Here is a 23486-nt window from a genome sequence, read left to right on the forward strand (position 1 = left end):
CCTGCGCCACCATCTTGGATCTCCTCGAGACAACCAACTTTGAAAAGACAGTTTGTTACAGTTCCCAAGGGGACACACCATGCTGTGGGGCCACACAGGGAAGCACTGGCATTGGTCACAAGGCAGAGGGAGAGGGAGGACATGCAAGCAAGAGCCTTCATTGTGGTTTTCATCTGAAGGAACAGGCCAGGCCAGGTAAGAAGACTTCAGACTGGCTAATCTGAGTGATGTCAGTGGTCTCTGTGGCACAGGGGCTATCCCCAGTTGTCTGGTACCTAGCCTTGGGGTGATTAGAACCTGTGAATAATGACCCTGAGTGTGAGAGCTCAATACAGAAGGTGGTTGGAATGTGGGCTCTGGATTAGTCGGTTTGTATTTGAAAAGGGCACTCATGTTTGATTCCCCATCAGGGCACATATCTAGCTTGTGGGTTCAATGCCCAGTTGGGGTGAGTAAGGAAGGCAACCGATCGATGTTTCTTTCTCACATCGATGTTTCTCTCTCCCTTCCTCTCTCTCTCAAGTCAATCTTAAAAACACATATCCTCAGATGAGGTTTAAAAGAAGAAGAAAAAAAGTGCGCTCATGATAAAATTATTTACTATCTCTAAAAATTAGCTGACCCCAAGAGGGTCATATGTCAGAGCATGAAAATACAGATAATACAAGACATAGTGAATGCACTACCATGACTACTATAGTGGGTTGTCTGTCTCTCTAATTTCTGCGTTTACTCCCAAACTTAAGATGGGCTTTAGCTGCCAGGGCAATTGAAGGTTAGAGTTTTCCTGATGTGCTCTCCCTGATGAAATGTGTTACAATCTAGGTAATAGAGCACTTCGAAACAATACAATTAACTGTGATTTTTTTGTTTTGTTTCATTAATCTGTACAGAAGAGACCTCTAGCACTTTTGTACAGAAGAGTTAGCTTTGATTTTCTCCCAAGTGTTACACAGCAGTTTTTTCTTTGACATAGCATTGTCACCTTTCCTGTTGCCACTTCATTTGTTTTTCCAGAATTTATTGATTATGGTTTAGGACTACAAAGGAAATCATGGAGGACAGACATGTATTAGACATAACCCCATTCATGACATAGCTTATATTCCATAAAAAAGTAATAAGACAATACATGAATAATTCTGAAATTAGAATGTTAATGATCACTATCACAAGAGAAATGTGTGCATTAAAAGAGAAACAGTTGATTCCCTAGCTAATTAATGTCAAGGACTTAATTTTAACTGGTTTCAAATTGGACTGAACTTGAAACTGAGTAGCCAATTCTTAACCACTCTAGTTCTAGCCATAGAAATTAGGACAGCCCAGCCGGCATGACTCAGTGGTTGAGCATTGACCTATGAACCAGGAGGTCATGGTTCAATTCCCGGTGAGGGCCTATGCCCAGGTTGCGGACTCAGTCCCCAGTGTGGGGCATGCAAGAGGCAGCCGATCAATGATTCTCTCTCATCATTAATGTTTCTATCTCTCTTTCCCTTCCTCTTTGAAATTATATAATTAAAAAGTAGAATGGGAGGCAGAGAGTGAAGGAGAAAGAAAAAAGGAATACATCATGGCACGCTGAGTTTGAGTTGTACAAAAACCATTGAGACTACTGGATATGTACCAGAAATCATCCATACTGTGATAACATTTGAAGCCAAGGTAAGAGTTGAGTTTACCTAGGGAAAGAAAATAGAGCAGTGGTTCTCAAAATGTAATCTTCAGACCACCAGCAGCAAAGTCTGTTAGAAAAGTCAATTTTCAGGTGTACTGAATTAGAAACTTTGGGGATGGGGTTGGGGCTGAGAAATCCGTGTCTTAACAAACTCCAGGGGATTTTGTGCACACTACAGTTTGAGAGTCACTGGGGCAGAACAAAAACAAAAAAGGGCTAAGGACTCCAGTTTTCAGTCTACAAAGCTGAAGAGGAAAAAAGAAAGTCTCAAAGTTGGAGAAGATCCATGAGAGCCAAACATCCATGGAGGAGGGAATTTCAGGAAGGAGATAGTCAATGCTATTGCCAAATGCAACAGGAAGTTTAGTATCAGTTGGGGCATTCATACTACTTTACAAAGTGTGACCTTGTGCAAGCCTCTTGTTCTTCCTGATCCTCAATTTGCTCACCTGTAAAAATGAGTCTGCAATCATGCTCTTTTAAAATTTATAAGGTTTTTCACCCTAGCCGGCTTGGCTCAGTGGATAAAGAATCAGCCTGAGGATTGAAGGGTCCAGGGTTCAATTCTGATTGAGGGCACTGCCCGGGTTGCAGGCTGGATTCCCAGTGTGGTGTATGCAGGAGGCAGCTAATCGATGATTCTCTCTCATCATTGATGCTTCTGTCTCTCTCGCCCTCTCTTTTCCTCTCTGAAATCAATACAAATATATTTTACAAAATTTAAAAAATTATAAGGTTTTTGAGTGAATCAAGTTAGATATTATATGTCAATTATGGAGCCATAAAAAAACTCATGAAGAAGCTAATTTTTCCATACCATAGCCACTACATCTGGCCATAGTTCTAAAACCTGACCCCAGTGCTAAAGCTCTCAAGATTGGTGATTTTGATACCTCTCGTATACCTGCATGAGTTAAGTGATGGTAGAGCAGATATTGGAGGGTAACTTGCCTAGATATCAAGAACATACCAGTTCTGAGGGACTGGCATGGGTGGTAGAGATGCCTTGTTTCCTGCATGTAAATTTTATATCCTCCCACTTGGAAGTGTGACCGTTATAATGGACTTGGATGGTTGGTTAACACTGGAAACACACAGATGAGATTTGAGTCATATTTCTGAGAAGGCAATAGAGCCCATACTGATGAGCTATTTTGTGCATTTTTTTATGAGAATTGTAAAAGTGATGACCAATGTCATTTGATTTAACAGATAAAGAAACTGAGATAAACCATAGTAATGCTTAAGGTGAATACTAAGCATGGACAATAGAATTTCTATGTAATAATATCCAATATGTGCTCAAATTTCTCTCTGCCCCCAAATTTGTCCCTTGACAATCTTCCAGCACACTTGTAATTCTTACAATTTAATTGCATCTTCAAGACCATCTCAAAGTTCTCAATAAGTGCTTATTTGAATGATTGAACAAATGAGAGGCTGAAGACTTGTACTCACTTAAGTAGAATATATGCTTCATCTGAAAAGGGTAACAGATTATTAGCTATAACATTACCTAGAGTATATGTATATTATTTAATCCATTATTAGCTACTAGCTGAGTATGGGGCTTTATTGGAGTTGGATCAAGTATGGTGATGTTTTTATATAGTTAAAAGGTAGAAAAAGGTCTAGACTTTATTTTTTGTTAATCCTCACCTGAGGATATGTTTCCATTGATTTTCAGAGAGTGGGAAGGAGAGGAAGAGACAAAGAGAAACATTGATGTGAGAGAGACACATTGATTGGTTGCCTCCCACATGTGCCCAGATCAGGGCTGGGGATCAAGCTGCAACTAGTACATGCCCTTGACCAGAATTGAAACCAGGACCATTCAGTCCATGGGATGATGTTCTATCCACTGAGCAAAACTGGCTAAGGCAAGGTCTGGACTTTTAGAATAGCATGCTTGTCATCTAGGATCTGAGGGAAAGGGGACAAATAATGCACTTAACTAACCTGGATGCTTTATGAGTTCTGAAATGTCAAAAGGAAATGAATGAAGAGAGAAGCAATGCCTAATTCAAATTTAGCATACATCACAATACATTTTCTAATAAACGCTATGGCCCTATGTGGTTTTTTTCTTTCCTGCACATAGATTAATTAAACAAACACCCAACAAAAGGCATAAGTCAAACAATCCAATATAAAGTACAAACGAATCACAACGTTAAAAGAGACCCTGTTTATAAACCATAGCAATCCTGTTTATAACCCATGCCTTCAATCTGAAATTCCCCTGCATTCTACAAATGCTCCAAACTCTCCTATAATTCTACATAATTTTCTCTAAGCATTCTCAAACTTCTCAGGTTAAGTCCTCTCACCTTTCTTACTGCTCCAGTCCCCAGGTTTGCAATGTGTCTCTTCCTTTGAGAGATTGGAGTGAGGGAAGATTGGAGAAATAGGGATAAGAAAAGGAATCAACAGTCTTACTTTTATAAGCCTTGTCCTGATCATTCCAAAATCTCCCTTGGCTCAGTATAGGTCAGTTGTCAGCAAACTCATTAGTCAACAGAGCCAAATATCAACAGTACAATGATTGAAATTTCTTTTGAGAGCCAAATTTTTAAAACTTAAACTTCTTCTAACACCACTTCTTCAAAATAGACTCGCCCAGGCCGTGGTATTTTGTGGAAGAGCCACACTCAAGGGGCCAAAGAGCCGCATGTGGCTCGAGAGCCGCAGTTTGCCAACCACTGGTATAGGTGATGCTTTTGAAGTGGCAGGTTTGACTCATTTCCTTAGCAGCTAAGTTAGCCCAGAACCCAAAAGAAAACCCCAAGTTTCACATTAAAACTGAAATATTCTTCCCACTGTGTTATTTTCATGTACTTATGTTATTCGGAGCAACAATGACTTTATACACTAAAACTATAGAGTATAGTGCTCTGTGATATATGTGAGTTAAAAGTTACTGGACCTCCTAGCAGGAAATAATTTACATTGCCTGTGGAGTAAGGGAGGATTCAAGAACCCGGTGTTCCTGAAGCTGCGTTTTTAAAAAATATATTGACTTCTTACAGAGAGGAAGGGAGAGGGATAGAGAGTTAGAAACATCGATGAGAGAGAAACATCCATCAGCTGCCTCCTGCACACCCCCTACTTGGGATGTGCCCGCAACTAAGGTACATGCCCTTGACCGGAATCGAACCTGGGACCCTTCAGTCCGCAGGCTGACGCTCTATCCACTGAGCCAAACCGGTCAGGGCTGAAGCTGCCTTTTGAAGATGTGGAAGTTCATGGAATACTCAGGGAATCATATCTCCTCCAGGCTGGAGTATGGAGTGAAAGAGGAACAGTGGCAGAAAAGACAGGCCAAAGTTAGTCATATTACGAAGGGCCTTAGATTCCTTGCTAAGAAAATTGGAGTGACTATGTAGTACTTGGTAGGTGAGGCTTTCTCTGACTCACCCCGGCAAATGGCACCTGGGGGCTGTTTCCTAAACTATCACAGTAGTTAGACACATGTTCATTTGAGTGCCCATTAGATCACCAGCCACTTTAAGGCAGGGATCATATATTTTCATCTTTATGTTCCTGGTGCCTTCTAATGACCTGCAAAAAGGTGTGCTCGTTTGAATGACTGTAGAATTGACATTCATGATTGAAGATTACAGGCCATTTCACAGTAAAAGCATTAAAGGTTCAGTGATAGCATGACACTGTATTGATTACCTTTCAGCCTAACCGTTTGTGGCGATTTATGTATTTCTAAAAACCGATATTAAGCCGGTAAACTCCTCATCCCCTAAATAGCCAGAGAAACGATCTCCACCTTTACTTTTTCCTTAGCTGATTTCATCGAGCGGCGAAGTCCCAGGGAGTGTTCGTGGGTCAAGACCCAGAACGTGGGAGGTACCGGTTACCACATCACTTGCTCACGAGTACAAACAACATTTAAATCCTTAAGTCCCTATACCCAGCCAGCGTGCGGAACCAAAGCTCTGACACTCGAGTTTCCGGGCGGACGCGCGAGTATGTTACGATGAGTCGATTGCTTTTGTCTGGCGGAAGTCCGGCGGGGGCGGACCCTGCCCGGGAGGGCGAGGGAAGGTGGTGAGTCTGGGACGTCCTGGTCTAGAAGGGAGGTTGAGACCGGGCCTGCTTGGCCGGGTGTCCACGCGGGTCGGAGAGTCCCGTCATGTTTACACACGCGGTCACGCGCGCCTTGCGCAAGAACAAGACCCTTCGCTACGGGGTGCCCATGTTGGTGAGTCCAGAAGGAAAGAGTGGGGCGGGATTGTAGAAGGGGTGGGACCTCAAGTTTGTCTGGGTGGAGGTAGCGGGAAGGCTGTCGGGGAGAGCCGGGGGACTGTAACCTGGGCTAGCAGAGGGCCGGCGGTAGGTTGGAGCTTTTAGGCAGCCCTGTTCTTGTCTCCTCCGGCTGGTAATGGCATCTCGAGTCCGCCCTCCTTCCTTCCCTGCTGCTTCAGAGAGCGACGTGAGAACCGGATTTTTATCCAACCCCTCGTCTCTACAGCTTGACGAGACACGGGGTCCCTGAAAGTAGTCGGATGTACTTCATTTAACGGTGCAGTTTCGGGCAGCTCCATTTCTCAGCGCCCCAGTTGGTGAACTGGCTTACGTCTCCCAGGTTGCTGTCGAGTCGAGTAAAGCCTTGTGAACTGAGTGTTCAGCCCGGCGCCTACACATCGCAGCAGCCCTCACAAGGTCGCTGTTTATATTTTTAAAGAACTCAGGAAATTCCAAGTTCCCTCCAGGAACCCGGGACAAAGACCAGACCGTAACCTGGGTCCTGTGATTCCAGCGGGCCTGGACTACAGTATTAGAGAAGGACAAAGTCAGAAATTGTCAGACTCAAGAAATATTTTGAAAAGTAGAGGTGACAACTCAGGGATGGACTGATTTGAGAAAGGAATGAGAGGAGCTACAGGTGACTCCAAAGAAGTTGGCTTGAGTAGTTGGATGAAAGGAATTGACATTTTCCTGGACATGAAAGATTGGTTAGGGGCAGGTTGGGGCACAGTGTTGGGGTAAAAATCAAGAGGCTTAAAAAAAAAAGTTAATTTGTAAATACCTGTTAGACTTTTAAGTGGAGATGTCCAATAGTTCAGGGGGATATTTCCCATTGAAAATGTGCATTTGGAGGTTGTTAGGTCATAGAGGCTGTATCTAAATCCATGGAACTGGGAGACATCATGTAGGGTCTTACTTAGTGTTGGTCATGAACAGGTAGAAGGTGTGAAGATTGTAAAGGTGAGGAATGAATAGAAGGGAACTGAGAAAAACCAGGGGTGTGTCTTTACGTTGAAACAAAGAGATAAAAAGTATTTCACTTTACAAAAAAATTCTTACATATTGACATTGCAAATAGTAACTGATTATATGTAACAGGTATACAGCTGATTTGTGGCTTTTGACTTATGTTGTTTTATTTTTGTTAATCCTCACTCTAGGATATATTTCCATTGATTTTTAGAGTGGGAGGGGGGAAAATAGAGAGAGAGAGAGAGAGAGAGACAGACAGACAGACAGACAGAGAGAGACACATCTATTGGTTGCCTCCCGCATATGCCCTGACCAGGGCTGAGGATTGAGCCTGCAACCGAGGTACGTGCCCTTGACCAGAACTGAACCCAAACCAAACCCGGGACCCTTCAGTCCTCAGGACCCTTCAGTCCTGGGGCTGATGCTCTATTCACTGAGCCAAACTGGCTGGGGCTGTGTTGTTTTAATTTCATGTATTTGTTGGGATAGATGTTTTAAATTTTTATGTGGTCAGATTTATTGGGTTTTGAAATTCATGATCTCAAGGTTTTGTTGGTATTCCAGTTTCAAAATTATAACTTTTTATATGTCATGATGTTTCTTATCTTTTTGTATTTCTTTTTTTAAATATATTTTTATTGATTTCAGAGAGGAAGGAAGAGGGAGAGAGAGATAGAAACATCCATGATGAGAGAGAATCATGGATCAGCTGCCTCCTGCAAGTTCCCCACTGGGGGTTGAGCCCACAACCCAGGCATGTGCCCTTGACCGGAATCGAACCTGGGACCTTTCAGTTTGCAGGCCAATGCTCTGTCCACTGAGCCAAACCAGCTAGGGTTGTATTTCTTTAGTTGGTAATATTATCTATATACAAAAGGCTAAGTGTCCATCCTTCCCTCTGACCAGTAGCTATGATGCGCACTGACCACCAGGGGCCAGACGCTCAACACAGGAGCTACCATGATAGGCACTGGTCACCTGGCTCTGACAAATCAACACTGAGCTTCCCCCAAGTGGGGCACAGGCCCCGCCAACACCCCAGAGCAACACCCCACCAAATTGTAGCCAATGCTGCCAAGACCCCATGGCACAAAATGCAGCCCATAACCCAGTCCAGTCCAGAAAGGGTTGCTGTGGGTGCCGGGTAATGACATCACATAGCAATGCCCAGCTTCTTCTCCATAGCAACTAGCCTCAGAGTTTCTTCAGCCTAGGAACATGACTTGCTTTATAGCCAGGTGCAAACATTTTACACTTTAACCAAATGTTTGTGAAGCTTTTTCACGTGCCTCATCTCATTTGATCCTCACAGAAGTCCAGAATATAGTCAAACATTGCTACAGTTAAATATTTTACCCTTTGTTCTCCCTGCATGATCTACAATAACAATGTGCTTCATGTTGATATTTACTGCTGTGTTGCTGACAATTACTTGAAAGAGAAGCTGGGGTGCTTCCCTGGGCTGGAAAAAGTTTAGCTAAATCAGAAAGCAGATCTAATTAAGTTTATTCTATGTATATAAAAGGCTAAGTTGACTTATGCCTGCACCATACATATAAAGCTCTCACTGATGCCGATCATGTGTGTTTCCATCCGTCATTGTCGATCGTGAATTTGGTTGACACTTCTATTATAGAGAAAGGGCGAATAGTGATATTAAAAAATTTCTTTTAATTAATCTCCTTTCAATGTGCACCATGTACTGGGACACTGGTGTTGATATAAAAAGAAAGGTAGAGATTAAATTTAATGTTTTCCAAATTGTTATACTTTTGCAGCTTTAGGATGAGGAATTAAAGCTCATTAGGTTATTGGAGGAGGTGATAAAGCAGCAAGGACAATTAGAGGGCTCTTTTGAGATTGACCATATACTGAGAAGTATGGCATATTTCATGAGACTCTTTTCACTTGGTAGGGTAATGGAGAAAAAATGCTCTCCCATCGGTTCTGAAGAAATGAGGCCAGAATTTTATTTCTGGCGTTATCCATTATGATAATGAACAAGTCATTTATTAAATGGATTTTTTCTTTATTTCATGGGTCTTTTGTAAGGATCAACTAATATAATGCTTGTGATGATATTATTTAAACCGTAAGGTTAAGTACAGGTATGGGGTGCTGGTTTTGGTATTTGGTAATGTGCTAAAATGTTTCCCAGTACAGTACATAAAACATCTACTCTGAAAGATGAATGGAAAAATAATCTATAGGATTTGTATAATCTGTCACTATTGGCATTTAGATAAGTGATCTACAGGTAGACTGAATTCTGCCCTTCTATTTTGTTTAATTGTTTCCTTTCTTTGTTTCAGTTGTTGGTTGTTGGAGGTTCTTTTGGTCTTCGTGAGTTTTCGCAAATCCGTTATGAAGCTGTGAAGATTAAAGTAAGAACTGTATTTGGGATTGACATGTGTCTGTGTATATATGTATGTACTGGTTTAGGAGATCTGTATACTCAGTATACTAAGCAGCTTGAGTTTTATGTAGCTTTTCAAGACTGATATAATGATTGGGATCTTGCTTATTCTTTAAAATAACATTAATGATCACTTGGAAATGAATCATGAAATGTGAAGAATTTACTAATCTTTCTCGTCATTCACTGGAAAATTTGCAATGTTGTTAGCTTTCTGCCACACGTGCTGTGATATAGTTGTTTTTAGGATTTAGAAGGGACTAAAGAACGTGGGACAACAATTTCACTCCATTATATTGCTTTAGTTATAAATTAGCTATTTCATATTAATACCAGTGATTTTATACATTATATTGCTATGCATCATTAGTAACTAATACTAAAAAATTATTTTTCATAATAAATAGTTATATCTATCTTTATAGGTATGCCTTTGTGGAAGGACTATACTGGTTCATATATATATGGTTGTTTTTATTTTACAGGTGAGGACACTGAAGCTCAGAGAGCTTAAGTAACTTGTCTAAGGTCACGTGGCTGTTGAGGGCTAGAGCTAGTATTCTCGCGCTGTGTGATTACACAATTATTGTCAAATTTAAGCCAAGTGTTACATAAGAACCCTGGTTGATTGATAAGTAGGTAGTTTTTGTTTGTGACACACATTTGATATTGGAGGTTTTTTCCTAAGTAATATATATATATATATTTATATATATATATATTTCATTAGCAGACCTCAGTAATATAGGTGCAAAAATAAAGAGTATTCAATGTTCTCAGTTAATTTTATGGTTTAAGAGAAACACCAACTCTAGCTAATCTGAAAGACAATAGATTTTGAATAAATATTACATTCATTTTAAAATAATGTGGTACAGTGGTTTCTGTAAGGGAATAGAGTAATATCATAAACTAAATTAAAAGGTTTCTATTAGCATTCCCCATTATTTTATAGAGGAATTTTTTCCCCTTTTGCTTTAAGATGAAAGTTAAAATAATCTGACTTTTGGAAGTAGAATCACATGTACATTTTTTGTTATTGTTGTTAATCCTCACCCGAGGATATTTTTTTCCCCATTGATTTTTTAGAGAGAGAGGGAGGGAGGAAGAGAGAGAGGTAGAGAGAGAGAGAAAGAGAGAGAAACATCAATATGAGAGAGACATATCCAGTGGTTGCCTCCTGAATGCTCCCTGACCAGGGCTGGGGATTGAATCCACAACCCTTCAGTGCTTGGGCCGATGCTATAAACACTGAGCAACATTGGCCAGGGCAGACATGTACATATTTGAAAAATAATTGAATATTTATCATATTTATTATGTGTTAGGTCCAATAGATAAAGATTTAAGAAATTGGTTCTTACAAAGCTTATAGCATAATCAAGATTGGAAGACATCTAAATATAAATATGTACCCAAATATATAACAACTAGAGGTCTGGTGAGCGGATTTGTGCACTAGTGGGGTCCCTCTGCCTGGCCTGCAGGGATCAGGCTGAAACCGGCTCTCCGACATCCCCTGAGAGGTCCCGGATTGTGAGAGGGCATAGGCCAGGCTGAGGGACCCCACTGGTGCATGATTGGGGCTGGAGAGGGACTGTGGGAGGGCTCCAGGGTGTGTCCGGCTCGTCTCACCCAGTCTCAATTGCCCGACCTCAGCAGCAAACTAACCTACTTGTTGGAGCATCTGCCCCCTGGTGGTCAGTGCACATCATAGCGACTGGTCAAATGGTTGGAGGGGCTTTTATATATATAGATGCTCAGAAAAAAATGCTATATTAGAATTTTGCATAAAACATCACTAGAACTTCAGTTTAGACTTGGGGAGGATATTCAAGAAGGTTTCCTAGAGATATCTACCTTTGAATTAAAGTTTTAAGAATGAGTAAGAGCTAAATGGTAGACATGATTATTATTCTATAGCACAGAGGGGAGGGAGTATTAGGCATATGGTTGAATTTTCATCTTAGAAATATCTCCCCTGTAACAAGAGGACAGGTTGGATGATGGTGTTTGGGGAGCAAGATGAAAGAGATTATTTCAATTGGAGGTGAAGAGACCTGTTATGTTGCTTTGGCAGTAGTATAGATGAACAATAATGGAACCTGAAATAAAACATGTACAATGTAGAGAGAAATAAACAGGTTTCAGAAAAAAATTTAGCAAATTGATAGTATTTGGTTACTGATGTGATTGATGTACATAATATAAAAATATGAATAAATCTCAGATGACTAGAGATTTTGGTTATGAGGATTTGATAAATGGTGGTGGTAATCACTCAGTTAAGGAAAGACAATGAGGGAGATTGGGATAATGGGGTCTAGAAGATAGGGTTAAAGTAAAGAGAACAAAGTTAGGTACATTTGAGAGAAAAGGGTTGATTGAAGTGAGAGACAAGGTAGGTTGAAGTTAAGAGAATAACAGAGTACAGGATGGGAGGTATGGTTGGTCAAGGGCTATGGAAGGAGGGGGAGAGGACAGTTCAGGGGACAAGGATCAGAGGGTAAGACCTACTGAGATTGAGAGGTTGATGTTGAGAAGTCAAACTGAGGTGAAGTCAAGAATCATTGTTTGGGTGAGGTTGTGTTCAAACAGGGTAGGGAGGATGAGGTGGACTAAATTTGAGAGGATAAGATTGGTTGAGATTGACAGGTGCTACAAGGCTTGAGATCAAGGGGGAGCCAAGAGGGCGAGTTTGCTGAGGTTAAAGTCAAGGAGGGTAAAAAGTAGGGTTGAGAGGACATATTTGGTTGAGATGAAGCAAGAGAGGATAAGTTCAGTAGAGAAGTTTTGGGATGGATAGATAAAGATGGTATTGGTTCAGGATAATCAGCCATGTTAGTTTGCCTGGAACTGTCCTGATTTTAGGACTGAAAGTCCAGCATCCCAGGACATAAAAGTTCCTGCTTTTCAGTCATGTGTATAGAAGGTTGAAAGGGAAGAAAAGAAGCAATGAGAGGACACAGGGATGTGATGTACAGCATAGGGAACAGGGTTTTCTAGAACTTTAGAATGTCTTGGCCCATCTAGCCATGAGATCATAATAATATCATAATAACTATGTATGGTGACAGATAGTTACTAGACTTATTGCGGTGATCACTTTGTAAGGTATACGAATGTTGGAATCACTATGTTGTAAAGCAGAAACTAATAGATGTGTAAACTATAATTAAAAATAAATTGTTTTAACCAGTTAACTGCCACGTGTCCAAAATGGAAACCATCCCCACACGACGCGATATTTTGAATTTAATTAAAAAAATAAATTTGCAATAACTATTATAAAAATAAATATATTACAATTCGGGTGTTCTTGAATATTTTTGGTTGAAAATTCTCACAAAAAAATTATTTTAAAGTTGTTCTATAGATGCTTATGGCAGGCAAATGGTTAATTAGAAAAGAAAAAATAGAAACCATGAGATGGGCTAAGAAAATAAACTGAAAGCAATAGCTGTCAAATTTTTAGTGTGAAATAGATATGACATAGTTTATCTGCCTTCCTTAGTGGCCATTGCTCTTTTATCTCCTGACTCCTAATGCTGACAACCATGGATTCACAATAATAGATCATCCATTTGTTGCATCACACCAAGTAATACGATATAAGTGTGCCCTTAAGTGTGTTGTAATCCTGAGCATTACCAGTCTTTTTTTTTTTTTGGGGGGGGGGGGGGGCTTTGTTTGTTGTGCTTTGTAAGAAAAAAGTGCTAGTTTAATTTTTAACATTATAAATATTGTGACCAGGTTTTCTAAGATTCAGATAATGGAAATGAGAAAAATAATAATAACCAATGCCAGTATGATCCAGACATCACTGAAAAAGAAAGCTACCTGGACCAGCATGACTCAGTGGTTGAGTACTGACCTATGAACAGGAGGTCACAGTTCGATTCCTGGTCAGGGCACATGCCTGGGTTGCAGATTCGATCCCCAGTGTGGGGAGTGCAGAAGGCAGCCAATCAATGATTCTCTCTCATCATTGATGTTTTTATATCTCTCTCCCTCTTCCTTCCTTCTAAAAATATATATATATATTTGTATGTATATATACACACACACATTCACACGCGCACACACACACACACACACATGTATATGTGTGTGTGTGTGTGTGTGTATATATATATATATATATATATATATATATATATATATATATATATATATATATGGCTGTTATTTTAATGACAGATGGAAGGACACTTACAACTGGATTAGGGAGTTAACCAAAACAGATCATACTACAAAACATAGGAAAAAGAATTTGAGATTGGGAGGAAAAGAGGAAGTTGGGAGAGCTATTATAAAAAGAGTTCTTCCTGTTGGGCTTCATGATCAGTGTAGATCCTGAGAGTTACCCCTTCTGGCCTTCCAACTTGATTTTAAATGAGGTTTCTTTTTATTAATTTTTACAATAGATTTGGACCATGGACCATACTTGCTGACCCCATGATTCTTTCATTGCTAGATGGTATTCCACTAAGTATTATAATTTTTTATTTATTTTACCTCTGATAGACATTTGGGTTGATTAGCATTTTTTTGTCTAGTGAAAATAATGCTGCGCTGAACATTCTTATTTGTTTCTTATGTTGCGTGTGTACAAAAAAAGAATTGCTAGGGTATAGGGTATGTATATAATTTCTAAACTATTTTTCAGAGTGATTGAATCAATTGTAGGGGAGAAAAAATAATTTTCCCTTTACCTTTCCAGGTTCTTGGCTGAAATTCTCCCTGAAAGACAGATTAACAAGAGAAAAACAAACACAAGTTTAATAATATGTATACCTCCTGTATACATGGGAGATACCCAGAAAAACTTAGTAAGACTTTTCCCAAAATGGTCCAAGCCATCACCTTAAGTACCATCTTCAGCTAAAGAAGGATGTTTGGGGAGTGGGAACAGTTATGTGAAATTAGTGTGTATATTTGAGGGGATGGTAGCAATCTAAATTTGTTGGGCTCAAAATTCTGTATAGACCTATTAGAAAAAGAACATAATTATTTTACTTACCTTTAAAAATAATATTTATCATTTGCTTGATCTATTACTTTCTGGGAAATATATGTTAAGCTCCTATAGTATGTTTTTTGTATTTCTTATTGTGTAAATTGCAAAGCATTTGTAGTCACATAATATTTTATAATTCTAACATCTTGAAAAATTGTTGTGTTTATCAATATAAAATGTTCCTTTTTGATGCTGTTTGCCTTGAAATTTTTGTCCATTAAAAATATTATTATGTATTGAATGCCCACCCCCACTAATATTTTTTTTTGTTGCATCATTTTGGTAGTCTTCTGCCTTCAACTTTGTGTTTTCATTATTTTTTAAGTACATTTCTTATAAGTAGTATGGAATATAGCTGGATTTCTAAAAATTTCAGTCAGAAAAATCCCTATTTAATAGATGAATTCAATATTTATTGGGATTATTGGTATGTTTGTGTGCATTTCTACCACTCAAAAAAGTGATAGAGCAAACCTCAATCAAGTAGAAGGCAAGAAAGAAGAAATGAGAATATAGTAATAGTAAAATTGAGGTTCAAAGTAATCTCTCGATAATCAACATTGAAGAAGAGTTTCATTTTATTTTAGCATTTTAAATTGCTGACAACAGTCTTTTTTCTAATTCTCATCCCTTTGTATGTAAGCTGTCTTTTCACTCTTATTTTTCTTTTCAGACTTTCTTTTTATCCTTAATATTCTAAAGCTTTGCTTTACTAAGAATGGGCTTTTGTTTATTTTCTTATGTTTTTTTTTTATTGTGGTATTTCAGTCTAAGGATTTATTTTTTCTATATGTTATTCATTTAATTACTGATTAATTATTTAATTACTAGAGGCCCGGTGCACGAAATTTGTGCACGGGGGTGTGTGTCCCTCAGTCCAGCCTGCACCTTCTACAATCTGGGACCCCTCAAGGGATGTCCGACTGCCTGTTTAGGCCTGATCCTCCTGGAGGATCGGACATCCTTCTCACAATCCAGGACTGCTGGTTCCCAACTGCTCGCTTGCCTGCCTTCCTGATTGCCCCTAACTGCTTCTGCCTGCCAGCCTGATCACCCCCTACCCACTCCCCTGCCAGCCTGATTGCCCCTAACTGCCCTCCCCTGCAGGCCTGGTCACCCCTAACTGCCCTCCCCTGCAGGCCTGGTCCCCGCAACTGCCCTTCCCTGCAGGCCCGGTTGCCCCTAACTTCCCTCCTCTGCTGGCCTCGTCACCCCTAACTCCCCTCCCCTGCAGGCTTGATTGCCCCAACTGCCCTCCCTTGCAGGCCTGGTCCCTCCCAACTGCCCTCCCCTGCTGGCCATCTTGTGGCGGCCATCTTGTGTCCACATGGGGGCAGCCATCTGACCACATGGGGGCAGCCATCTTGTGTGTTGAAGGATGGTCAATTTGCATATTACCCTTTTATTAGATAGGATTGCCCTTTTCCATTCTCTTTACTCTCTAATTCTGAAACCTCTAATAGACATGTGTTGGAAATTTTGCATCTAGCTTTCATAATATATCTTTTCTTTCATTTATCCCATCTCGTTATGCATCATTCTAGTGTAATCCTCAGGTTGTATTTCTAGTACTAATTTGATCTTAAGTTGTGTTCAGTCACATTCAGCTATCCCAAAGATTTTGCCATACACAGGTAATATGGCATCAACTCCTATTTACTACTGTGGAATCCTGTTTAATTTTTTCATAGATACTTCTTTGTTTACAGCATATGGAAGGTGTTCTCTTTTGTTTTTAAGAGCAACATTCTATTTATTAGTATTTTTATAACATTTCTAAGTAATAATTTAGGGTGGTGGTTAATAGCATGGACCTCTGGAGGCAGAGGGCCAAGGTTCAGAGTCACGTTCTGCCTCTTTGAAAATTATTCCAACTCCCTGTGTCCTATTATCCTTACTTGTGATCATAATAATAATACTTATCTCAGGTTTTTGTGAGGATTAAAAGAGATAATATTGTATGTGCCAAAATGCTTGGCACATAACAAGTACTCAGTATTAGCTGCTCTTAGTAGTGGTAGTGGTACTACTACATCAGTTACCGTTATGCGATTGGATGGATGGATGGTGGGGATTTTGCCATGTGTTTATTATCTGCCATGCCATCCTAGCCATCCCTTATATAACTTTAAATTGAAAATTAATTCTACAGACTTAACATGTGGCTCTTCTTTTTTTTTTTTACAGATTGATCCTGAATTAGAAAAAAAACTGAAAATGAATAAAGTGTCATTGGAATCAGAGTATGAGGTACAGTGTTAATAAAGTCTCTCTTTAACAGTCTTCTTTGTTAGTGAATGGTTCTGTCCGCCTTAAGGTAAACTTAAATTATTAACAGTGCAGAAGAAATAGTTTATCTTTTTTTAAAAAATATTTTTATTGATTTCAGAGAGGAAAGGAGAGAGAGAGATAGAAACATTAGTGATGAGACAGAATCATTGATAGGGTGCTCCTGCCTGCTCCCCACTGGGGGTCAAGCTCACAAGCTAGGCATCAAACTGACCTCCTGGTTCATAGGCTGATGCTCAACCACTGAGTCACACCAGCCGGGCAAAAAGTATTTATCTTAAGTATATGGTATTGGAACAACTGTGTAGTCATTTGAAAAGAAAACAAAGATGGATCTATATTTCATATACTATAAATGAATAAATTCTAGATGGATCAAGTATTTAAAAATAAGCCCTGGGTTACTCAGTGGTTAGAGTTTTGGCCAAGCACTGAAGGGTCATGGGTTTGATTCCAGTCAGGCCATGTACCTGGGTTGCAAGTTCGATCCCCTGCAACTGTCAGGGTGCATGCAGAAGGCAACCAATTAATGTCTCTCTCTCACATCCATGTTTCTCTCTCTCTTTCCTTTCTTTCCTCCCTTCCATTCTCTCTAAAAATCAATGGAAAAAATATCTCTAGGTGATGATTAACAGAAAAATAATAAAAGAACAAAATGCTAAAAGTACTAGAAGGAAAAAAATGAACATTCTTTTTTGTGCTCTTGAATCAGAAAAGCCTGTTTAAAATAATGTGATACCAAACCCAGAAGCTTTAAAAGTAAAGTTGATGAGTTAGTTCATACTTAAAAGTTTAAAACTTCAACCTAAAAACAAATAATGTATATAAAGTCACTAGTTAAGTGAGAAATCCTAAAAATATTATTTGTCTTATGATGAATTAACTTATCCTATCTAATAAAGAAGTAATATGCTAATTGACCCTCATGGCATTGCAAAGATGGCGGCCGGCGCCCACAGCCAATAAGGAGGGAATATGCTAATTTACTGCCCTGCCCTCAAAGATGGTAGCACACACAGCCACAAGATAGCAGCGCCCAGTCCCCTCAGCCCTGCCAGGGCGGCAGACACATGGCCAGCCTGGCCGCTCCGCGCGCCTGCCTCCGGAGTTCCCCAGTCCCCTCAGCCCCCCAGCTGCCCAGGGCCGGCTCAAGGTGCAGGCAAGCCTTGGATGGTGGCTCAGGGCTGCCCAAGGCTCAGGTAACCAGGGCTGGCCGAGGCTTGCGTTGCCGGCAGTGGCAGCAGCAGAGGTGTGATGGGGCATCACCTTTCCCTGATCGCCAGGTCGCCTCCCATCCCCAGACTGTGAGAGGGGGCAGGCCGGGCTGAGGGACCCCCCCCCTCCAGTGCATGAATTTTCATGCACCGGGCCTCTAGTTGAAATATGAAGAACATATGCAAATCAATGTGGAAAAGTTCTGCCATTCAGTTGGTTAGTGGGAATATGGGCAAAGCAAGTAAAGAGTTCAGAGGAGTCTGGCTGGTGTTGCTCAGTGGTTGAGTGTCAGCCTATGAACCAGGAGGTCAATGGTTCTATTCCGGTCAGGACACGTTCCTGGCTTGTGGGCTCCATCCTCAGTAGGAGGCGTGCAGGAGGCAGCCGATCAATGATTCTCTCTAATTTTTATCTAAGATATTTCTATCCTCCCTCTCCTGTCCTCTCTGAAATCAATAAAAATATGTTTAAAAAAAGATTCAGGGGAAAGGAAATAAATATATTTCTTAAACATATGAAGAGATGCTCAATTTATAATAGGAATGTCAGTTAAAATTATGAGACATCACTTTCTACCCATTTTATTAGCAAAAATCAAAGAGTTTAAGTAATAGAGAATGTGAGGGAGAATGTTCTCTATCTCTTTTAGTTTGTTCATTTTTTTGGCTGGATTATACAAGGGTAGGCAAAAGTAGATTTGCAGTTGCAACTATGTGAAACACAGTTTATTCTTCTAATATTATTTATTTACTAGAGGCCCAGTGCACGAATTCGCACATGGGCAGGGAGGGACTGTGGGAGGTTGGCCGCTGGCCCCAAGGAGGGAGCCAGCCTCAGCCCCCCTGGAAAGGGGCTGCATCCACCACCACCCACCGCCCAGTTCCCTGTCCCAGCCTGGGCCTGAAGGCCCCGGCAGGGTTGGAAGAGGAGGCGACAGTCGCTGGGCCAGGTGTGGAAGGAATGGACGCCAATGCCGCCGTCAGCTCCCTGCCACTGCATAATTCCCCACCTCCCCTCCGCCTCCTCCCTCACCGCCACCGCAGCGGGTGGGTGGCCCCCGGGAAGAGAGAGGATGGGAGTGAGACAAACCCTTGTGTTGAGGGCTGACTTTCAGTAGATCGCAGCGAGGGAGCTGCTCTCTACATACCAAACCCGACCCAGAAGCAGGTTTCTACAAATGGTTTAGCACCAGGGGCTGATGGGGCCGGTTGGCCAGGGGGAGAGACTGTGGGAGGTTGGCTGTGGTAGCGCACTGACTACCAGGGGGCAGCTCCTGTGTTGAGTGTCTTCCCCCTGGTGGTTAGTGCGCATCATAGCGACTGGTCGTTCCAGTCGTTTGGTCATAATGGGTGCTTAGGCTTTTATATATATAAATTAGTGTATTACTTATCTGTACTTTGTAAACCCACTTTTGTCCACCCCTGTATTTTTCCATTTCTTTGTGTGTTTGGACATTTTTATTGAAAGGTGGACATTGTGAATAATACATTGAAGAAATTTGAACTTTTAGCAGGCAGTTTAATAATTGGCTGATCATTTTAAACTTAGTTTATGCTTTATAAGGGAGAAACTGTGGAAAGGCTTTGGTGTTTCCTAACCCCCTCTTTGTAGGTCTCATTCTACAAACTGTCTCCCCAAAGGATCTTGTCAGAGCTTACTTAGTTTTAAGCTTTGTTGGGTGAGTCTAAAGTAGGTCTTCCTCTTGGCATAATTCTTACTCCTAAAGAGCAGCCTTTTTTGGGGTCTCAACTGGATGTCAAGGTTGCAACTAGGTATTAAGTCCACTCTGACATGGCTGAAAATCCAATATTGACACAGCTTTTCCTCAGCACTTCTTGACTCTGTTCCCCAGTCTGTTCTATAGCAGTTGGCTGTTCACGAGTGAGCCTTAGGTGATCTTGCTCAGACATGTACAGCCTAAACTTCAGTGATTACGTGTTTTGCAGAATCAGTAATGCTGTGTGTATTGCAGAATCCTATAGGGAATCTTTTATTCTCCAAAGATCTCTGAAGACTGGAGCACTTTTACATGAAGTTCTGTCAACTTTGCATCCCATCTAAGAATTATTCTTAAATTATCATGAGCATGTGTGTCTATGTTATTTGGATGAAGACCATTATCCTTTCTTAAAACCTTTTTATAAATATATCATTTCATAACTATACTTGAAAATTTACTTTTTTCTTGCACATTAAATTAATAAAATTTTGCTCGTCTATCTACCTATCTATCTATCATCTATCTACTTAATATAAACTCCTGATAAAACTACAAGTGAAATTTAGAGAATAATTTCATTCACTTCTTCTCTCTTATTTTGTTAAAACCTGTAACTTGCTACTTCTCAATATTTAAGCACTAGCTCAGTAGTGATGCTTTGGAGGGTTTGTCTCAGAGTAGATTTTAGTTCTTCTAGAAACCATAGAAATTGATAACTGAAGAAACCATGTGGATCATTTGGGCCAACCGTTTTATTATTACTTATGAGGGAATTAGGGTCCAGATAGTCCAAGGTTTACAGCTCATTAGTAAAAGAGTAAAGCTTAGAATTCAAGTGTCAATGTAAACGTATTTCTTGTCTCTGGACATAAGGTGGCCTGTGTTCTCTGAGCCTCTTTTTCTATTTAATTCACTAAATTATTCCAGAACAATGAAAGCAGATGAATGAAAGTTACTGCAAGAAGGTGAAGAAACACTCAAGTTCTTTGCTTTTATCCTACTTTTATTCCTGGGAGACACTTCACAGTAACTGAAGGTACAGGGATCCAATTGTACGTTGACTAGTTGAAAGAGCTTTTCTCATGGCAGCTATAAGGAATGTCTTTTCATTCTTTAACCCATGCTCATTTCTCAGGTGCAGGACAAATCATCTTGATCTGTTTTTTTTTTTTCTTCCCCTTCCAGGAGACTTCAGGGTCTCCACCTTTGTTCTTTTCCTCTCATTTACTACTATCACTCATGCTAACCCATGCTAGTCATTATTATGCTGGACCAGCCTTCACAGTCAGAGTTTTGTTTTCCTAGCTTCTTCCCTTTCTCTGTGCTTTCAAAAAAAAAGCATGTGCACTCTTTTTTTCAATTTAATAGAATAATATTCTGATGGAGGAAAAAGTAGGCATTTACATAAATAGCAAGTAAGAAAAATTCCAAATCCTAAGAAATATGTTACTTCTTCAGTTGTTATGCTTGATATGCAGTGATTTTTTGTTGTTGTTGCTAACATTATAATTGAGGGCCTACTGGATTTTTTCCATTCACTTATTCATTCATTCAGTGATATCCTAATCAAAGCCATAGGAATCTTATATACTTTAATTTTTGTGACTCTATAGAAAATAAAGGATTCTGCTTTTGATGACTGGAAGAATATTCGAGGACCCAGGCCTTGGGAAGATCCTGACCTCCTCCAAGGACGAAATCCAGAAATCCTGAAGACTAAGACAGCTTGACTATGCTGGTTCTTTTTTTTTTTTTTAATGTTATCAACTGATTTTGCACTACATACTCCTATCTGGTGGAAAGAAAATTCCAGATCTGCAGAAGCCTGGTTGTGAGTAATTTAATGACAGATAATTATGATTAAAAAATCAGGTTCACGTTTTTGCTTCCCAACTCTGCCATTTGCAAACGTATATTTTATAGCACTCAATAAAAGTGTGAACATTGCTACTTAAAAACTGCCATTTTTTTTCCACTACCAAATACATATCCATATTTCTTTTCTACCAGTCACTAGGGCAATATTTTGATACTTCAATTTTATTTCCAATGAGAACTACAGGTCTGGATCTAAATTCTAATAGTAATACCATATGTTAAACCTACATAGGAAAGTAACCCTACCTAATAATAGACAAATATGCAAATTGACCTCACCTTCGCTATGCCCAAGCCATGCCCACCAACCAATCAGGACGAGCATGCAAATTACACCAACCAAGATGGCGGCTGATTTGCATATCAAGACAGTGTAGAAAGAAGCCAAGAGCTGCAGAAGGGAGCAAAGCTGCGGAGAAGCAAGCAAGCTGGTGGGGAAGAGAAGGGAGGAGTGAAGGCAGGGCCGGGGGAGAAGGAAGGAGAGCAGGCGGGCTGGGGGAGAAGGGAGGAGCCCAGGCGGGGCAGGGGGGAGAAGGGAGAAAAGCAGGCGGGCTGGCGGAGAAGGCGGGGCGGGGGAGAAGGGAGGAGCATAGGCGGGGTGGGGTAGAGTGCAGCAGGAAACCCTATTGCAGGATTTTTCCTGCAAAGGGAACGCTAGTATTGATAAGAATCTTGTTTTTATTTTTAGTATATCTTACATGGTGTGCTTAATCAGTCTCCAAAGCATCACTTAATGATTGTATTGATACCATCAATATGTGTTAAGATAATTATATTGTTCCTGGTTAAAATAGAAGTGATGAAGTATTGCATATTATATGCAGATACGAAAAATTTGTTCAGATAATCCACAGATGACTATAGTTTGAGAAACACTGATTTAAGGTATGCTTTATGCCTTGACATGATTACATGCAAATTATTATAGTTTTTTTTTTAACTTTGTTTGCTATGATATATTTTATTTTTTTTTTATTTTTTTTTTGGGGGGGGGACAAGGGAGAGGGAGAAAGACAGAAAAACGTCGATTTGTTGTACGACTTATTTATGCATTCATTAGTTGCTTCTGGTATGTGCCCTGAATGGGGATTGTACCCACAACCTTGGCATGTTGGGACAACGCTCTAACTAACTGAGCTATCTGGCCGGGCCAGCATTTGCTATGATCTAAATGCTGGGCAACAGACTGTCAGACCTCAGAGGGAAGGTAGGGGAGGGTGGGGACAAGGGAGATAGATCAACCAAAGGACTTGTGTGCTTGCATATGAGCCTAACCAGTGATCATGGACAACAGGGGGATGGGGGCATGCGTGTGGGGGGATTTGGGATGGGAATGGGGGGGTGGGGGGGTTGATGACAAATATGGGATACCTTAATCAATAAAGTAATTAAAAAAAAAGGAACTTGATGAAAAAAATTAATTTCTTAAGGGCATAAAGAAGAGCCTTATTTTTAAAATAATAACATTTAATTTTACTTAATAACTAATACCTAAAAATATAAATCTGCTTTGGTTTACTCTTAATAAAAATATAATATATTAAAAATAACTAACTAAATAAATAAATAAATCCTGGGCAAAAGGGTAGAATTGAGAAAAGTTAGTTTTTTTTGTACTCAGTTTTCTTTCTGTTAGCCTTGTTTCCCTACATAATTGCCAAAAGAATTATAAATCCACCCACCTCTTCCCCAATAAAAATCCCTATTTTCGCCCTGGTTCGTGTTGCTCAATGGTTAGTGTGTCAGCCTGCACACTAAAGGATTGTGGGTTCAATTACTGGTCAAGGGTATGTACCTGGGTTGCAGGTTCGATCCCCAGCCCTGGTTGGGGCATGTGTGGGAGGCAACCACTCAATGTGTCCCCCTCACATTGATGTTTCTCTCTCTCGCACTCTCTCTCCTTCTCTCCCTTCTAGTCTCTCCAAAGAGCAATGGAAAAATATCCTCGTGTGAGGATTTATAACAACAACAAAAATCTCTGTTTTCAGTAGGTTAGTGTTAGCAAAAAGCAAAGCAAGCTGATTACCTAGTGGAT

General features: G+C 40.2%; 1 protein-coding gene across 1 annotated transcript; it reads left to right on the top strand.

Annotated features, from left to right (window-relative positions):
- The first annotated feature begins 5553 nt into the window (after positions 1–5553).
- On the top strand, positions 5554–21531 carry LOC103283898 (cytochrome c oxidase assembly protein COX16 homolog, mitochondrial). Its single transcript, XM_008139213.3, has 4 exons — positions 5554–5894; positions 9226–9297; positions 16537–16599; positions 21187–21531. The coding sequence occupies exons 1-4, from the start codon at positions 5826–5828 to the stop codon at positions 21301–21303; spliced, it is 321 nt and encodes a 106-aa protein (XP_008137435.1). The 5' UTR covers positions 5554–5825; the 3' UTR covers positions 21304–21531.
- The last annotated feature ends 1955 nt before the right edge of the window (positions 21532–23486 follow it).

Source organism: Eptesicus fuscus, chromosome 5 (genome assembly GCF_027574615.1).
Source record: "Eptesicus fuscus isolate TK198812 chromosome 5, DD_ASM_mEF_20220401, whole genome shotgun sequence".
NCBI classification, from domain to species: domain Eukaryota; kingdom Metazoa; phylum Chordata; class Mammalia; order Chiroptera; family Vespertilionidae; genus Eptesicus; species Eptesicus fuscus.

Coding starts and splice junctions, on each gene's coding strand:
- LOC103283898 (XM_008139213.3), top strand. CDS start 5,826: ATGTTTACACACGCGGTCACGCGCGCCTTGCGCAAGAACAAGACCCTT. Junction 9,298..16,536: donor ATGAAGCTGTGAAGATTAAA/GTAAGAACTGTA, acceptor TTTTTTTTACAG/ATTGATCCTGAATTAGAAAA. Junction 16,600..21,186: donor CATTGGAATCAGAGTATGAG/GTACAGTGTTAA, acceptor GTGACTCTATAG/AAAATAAAGGATTCTGCTTT.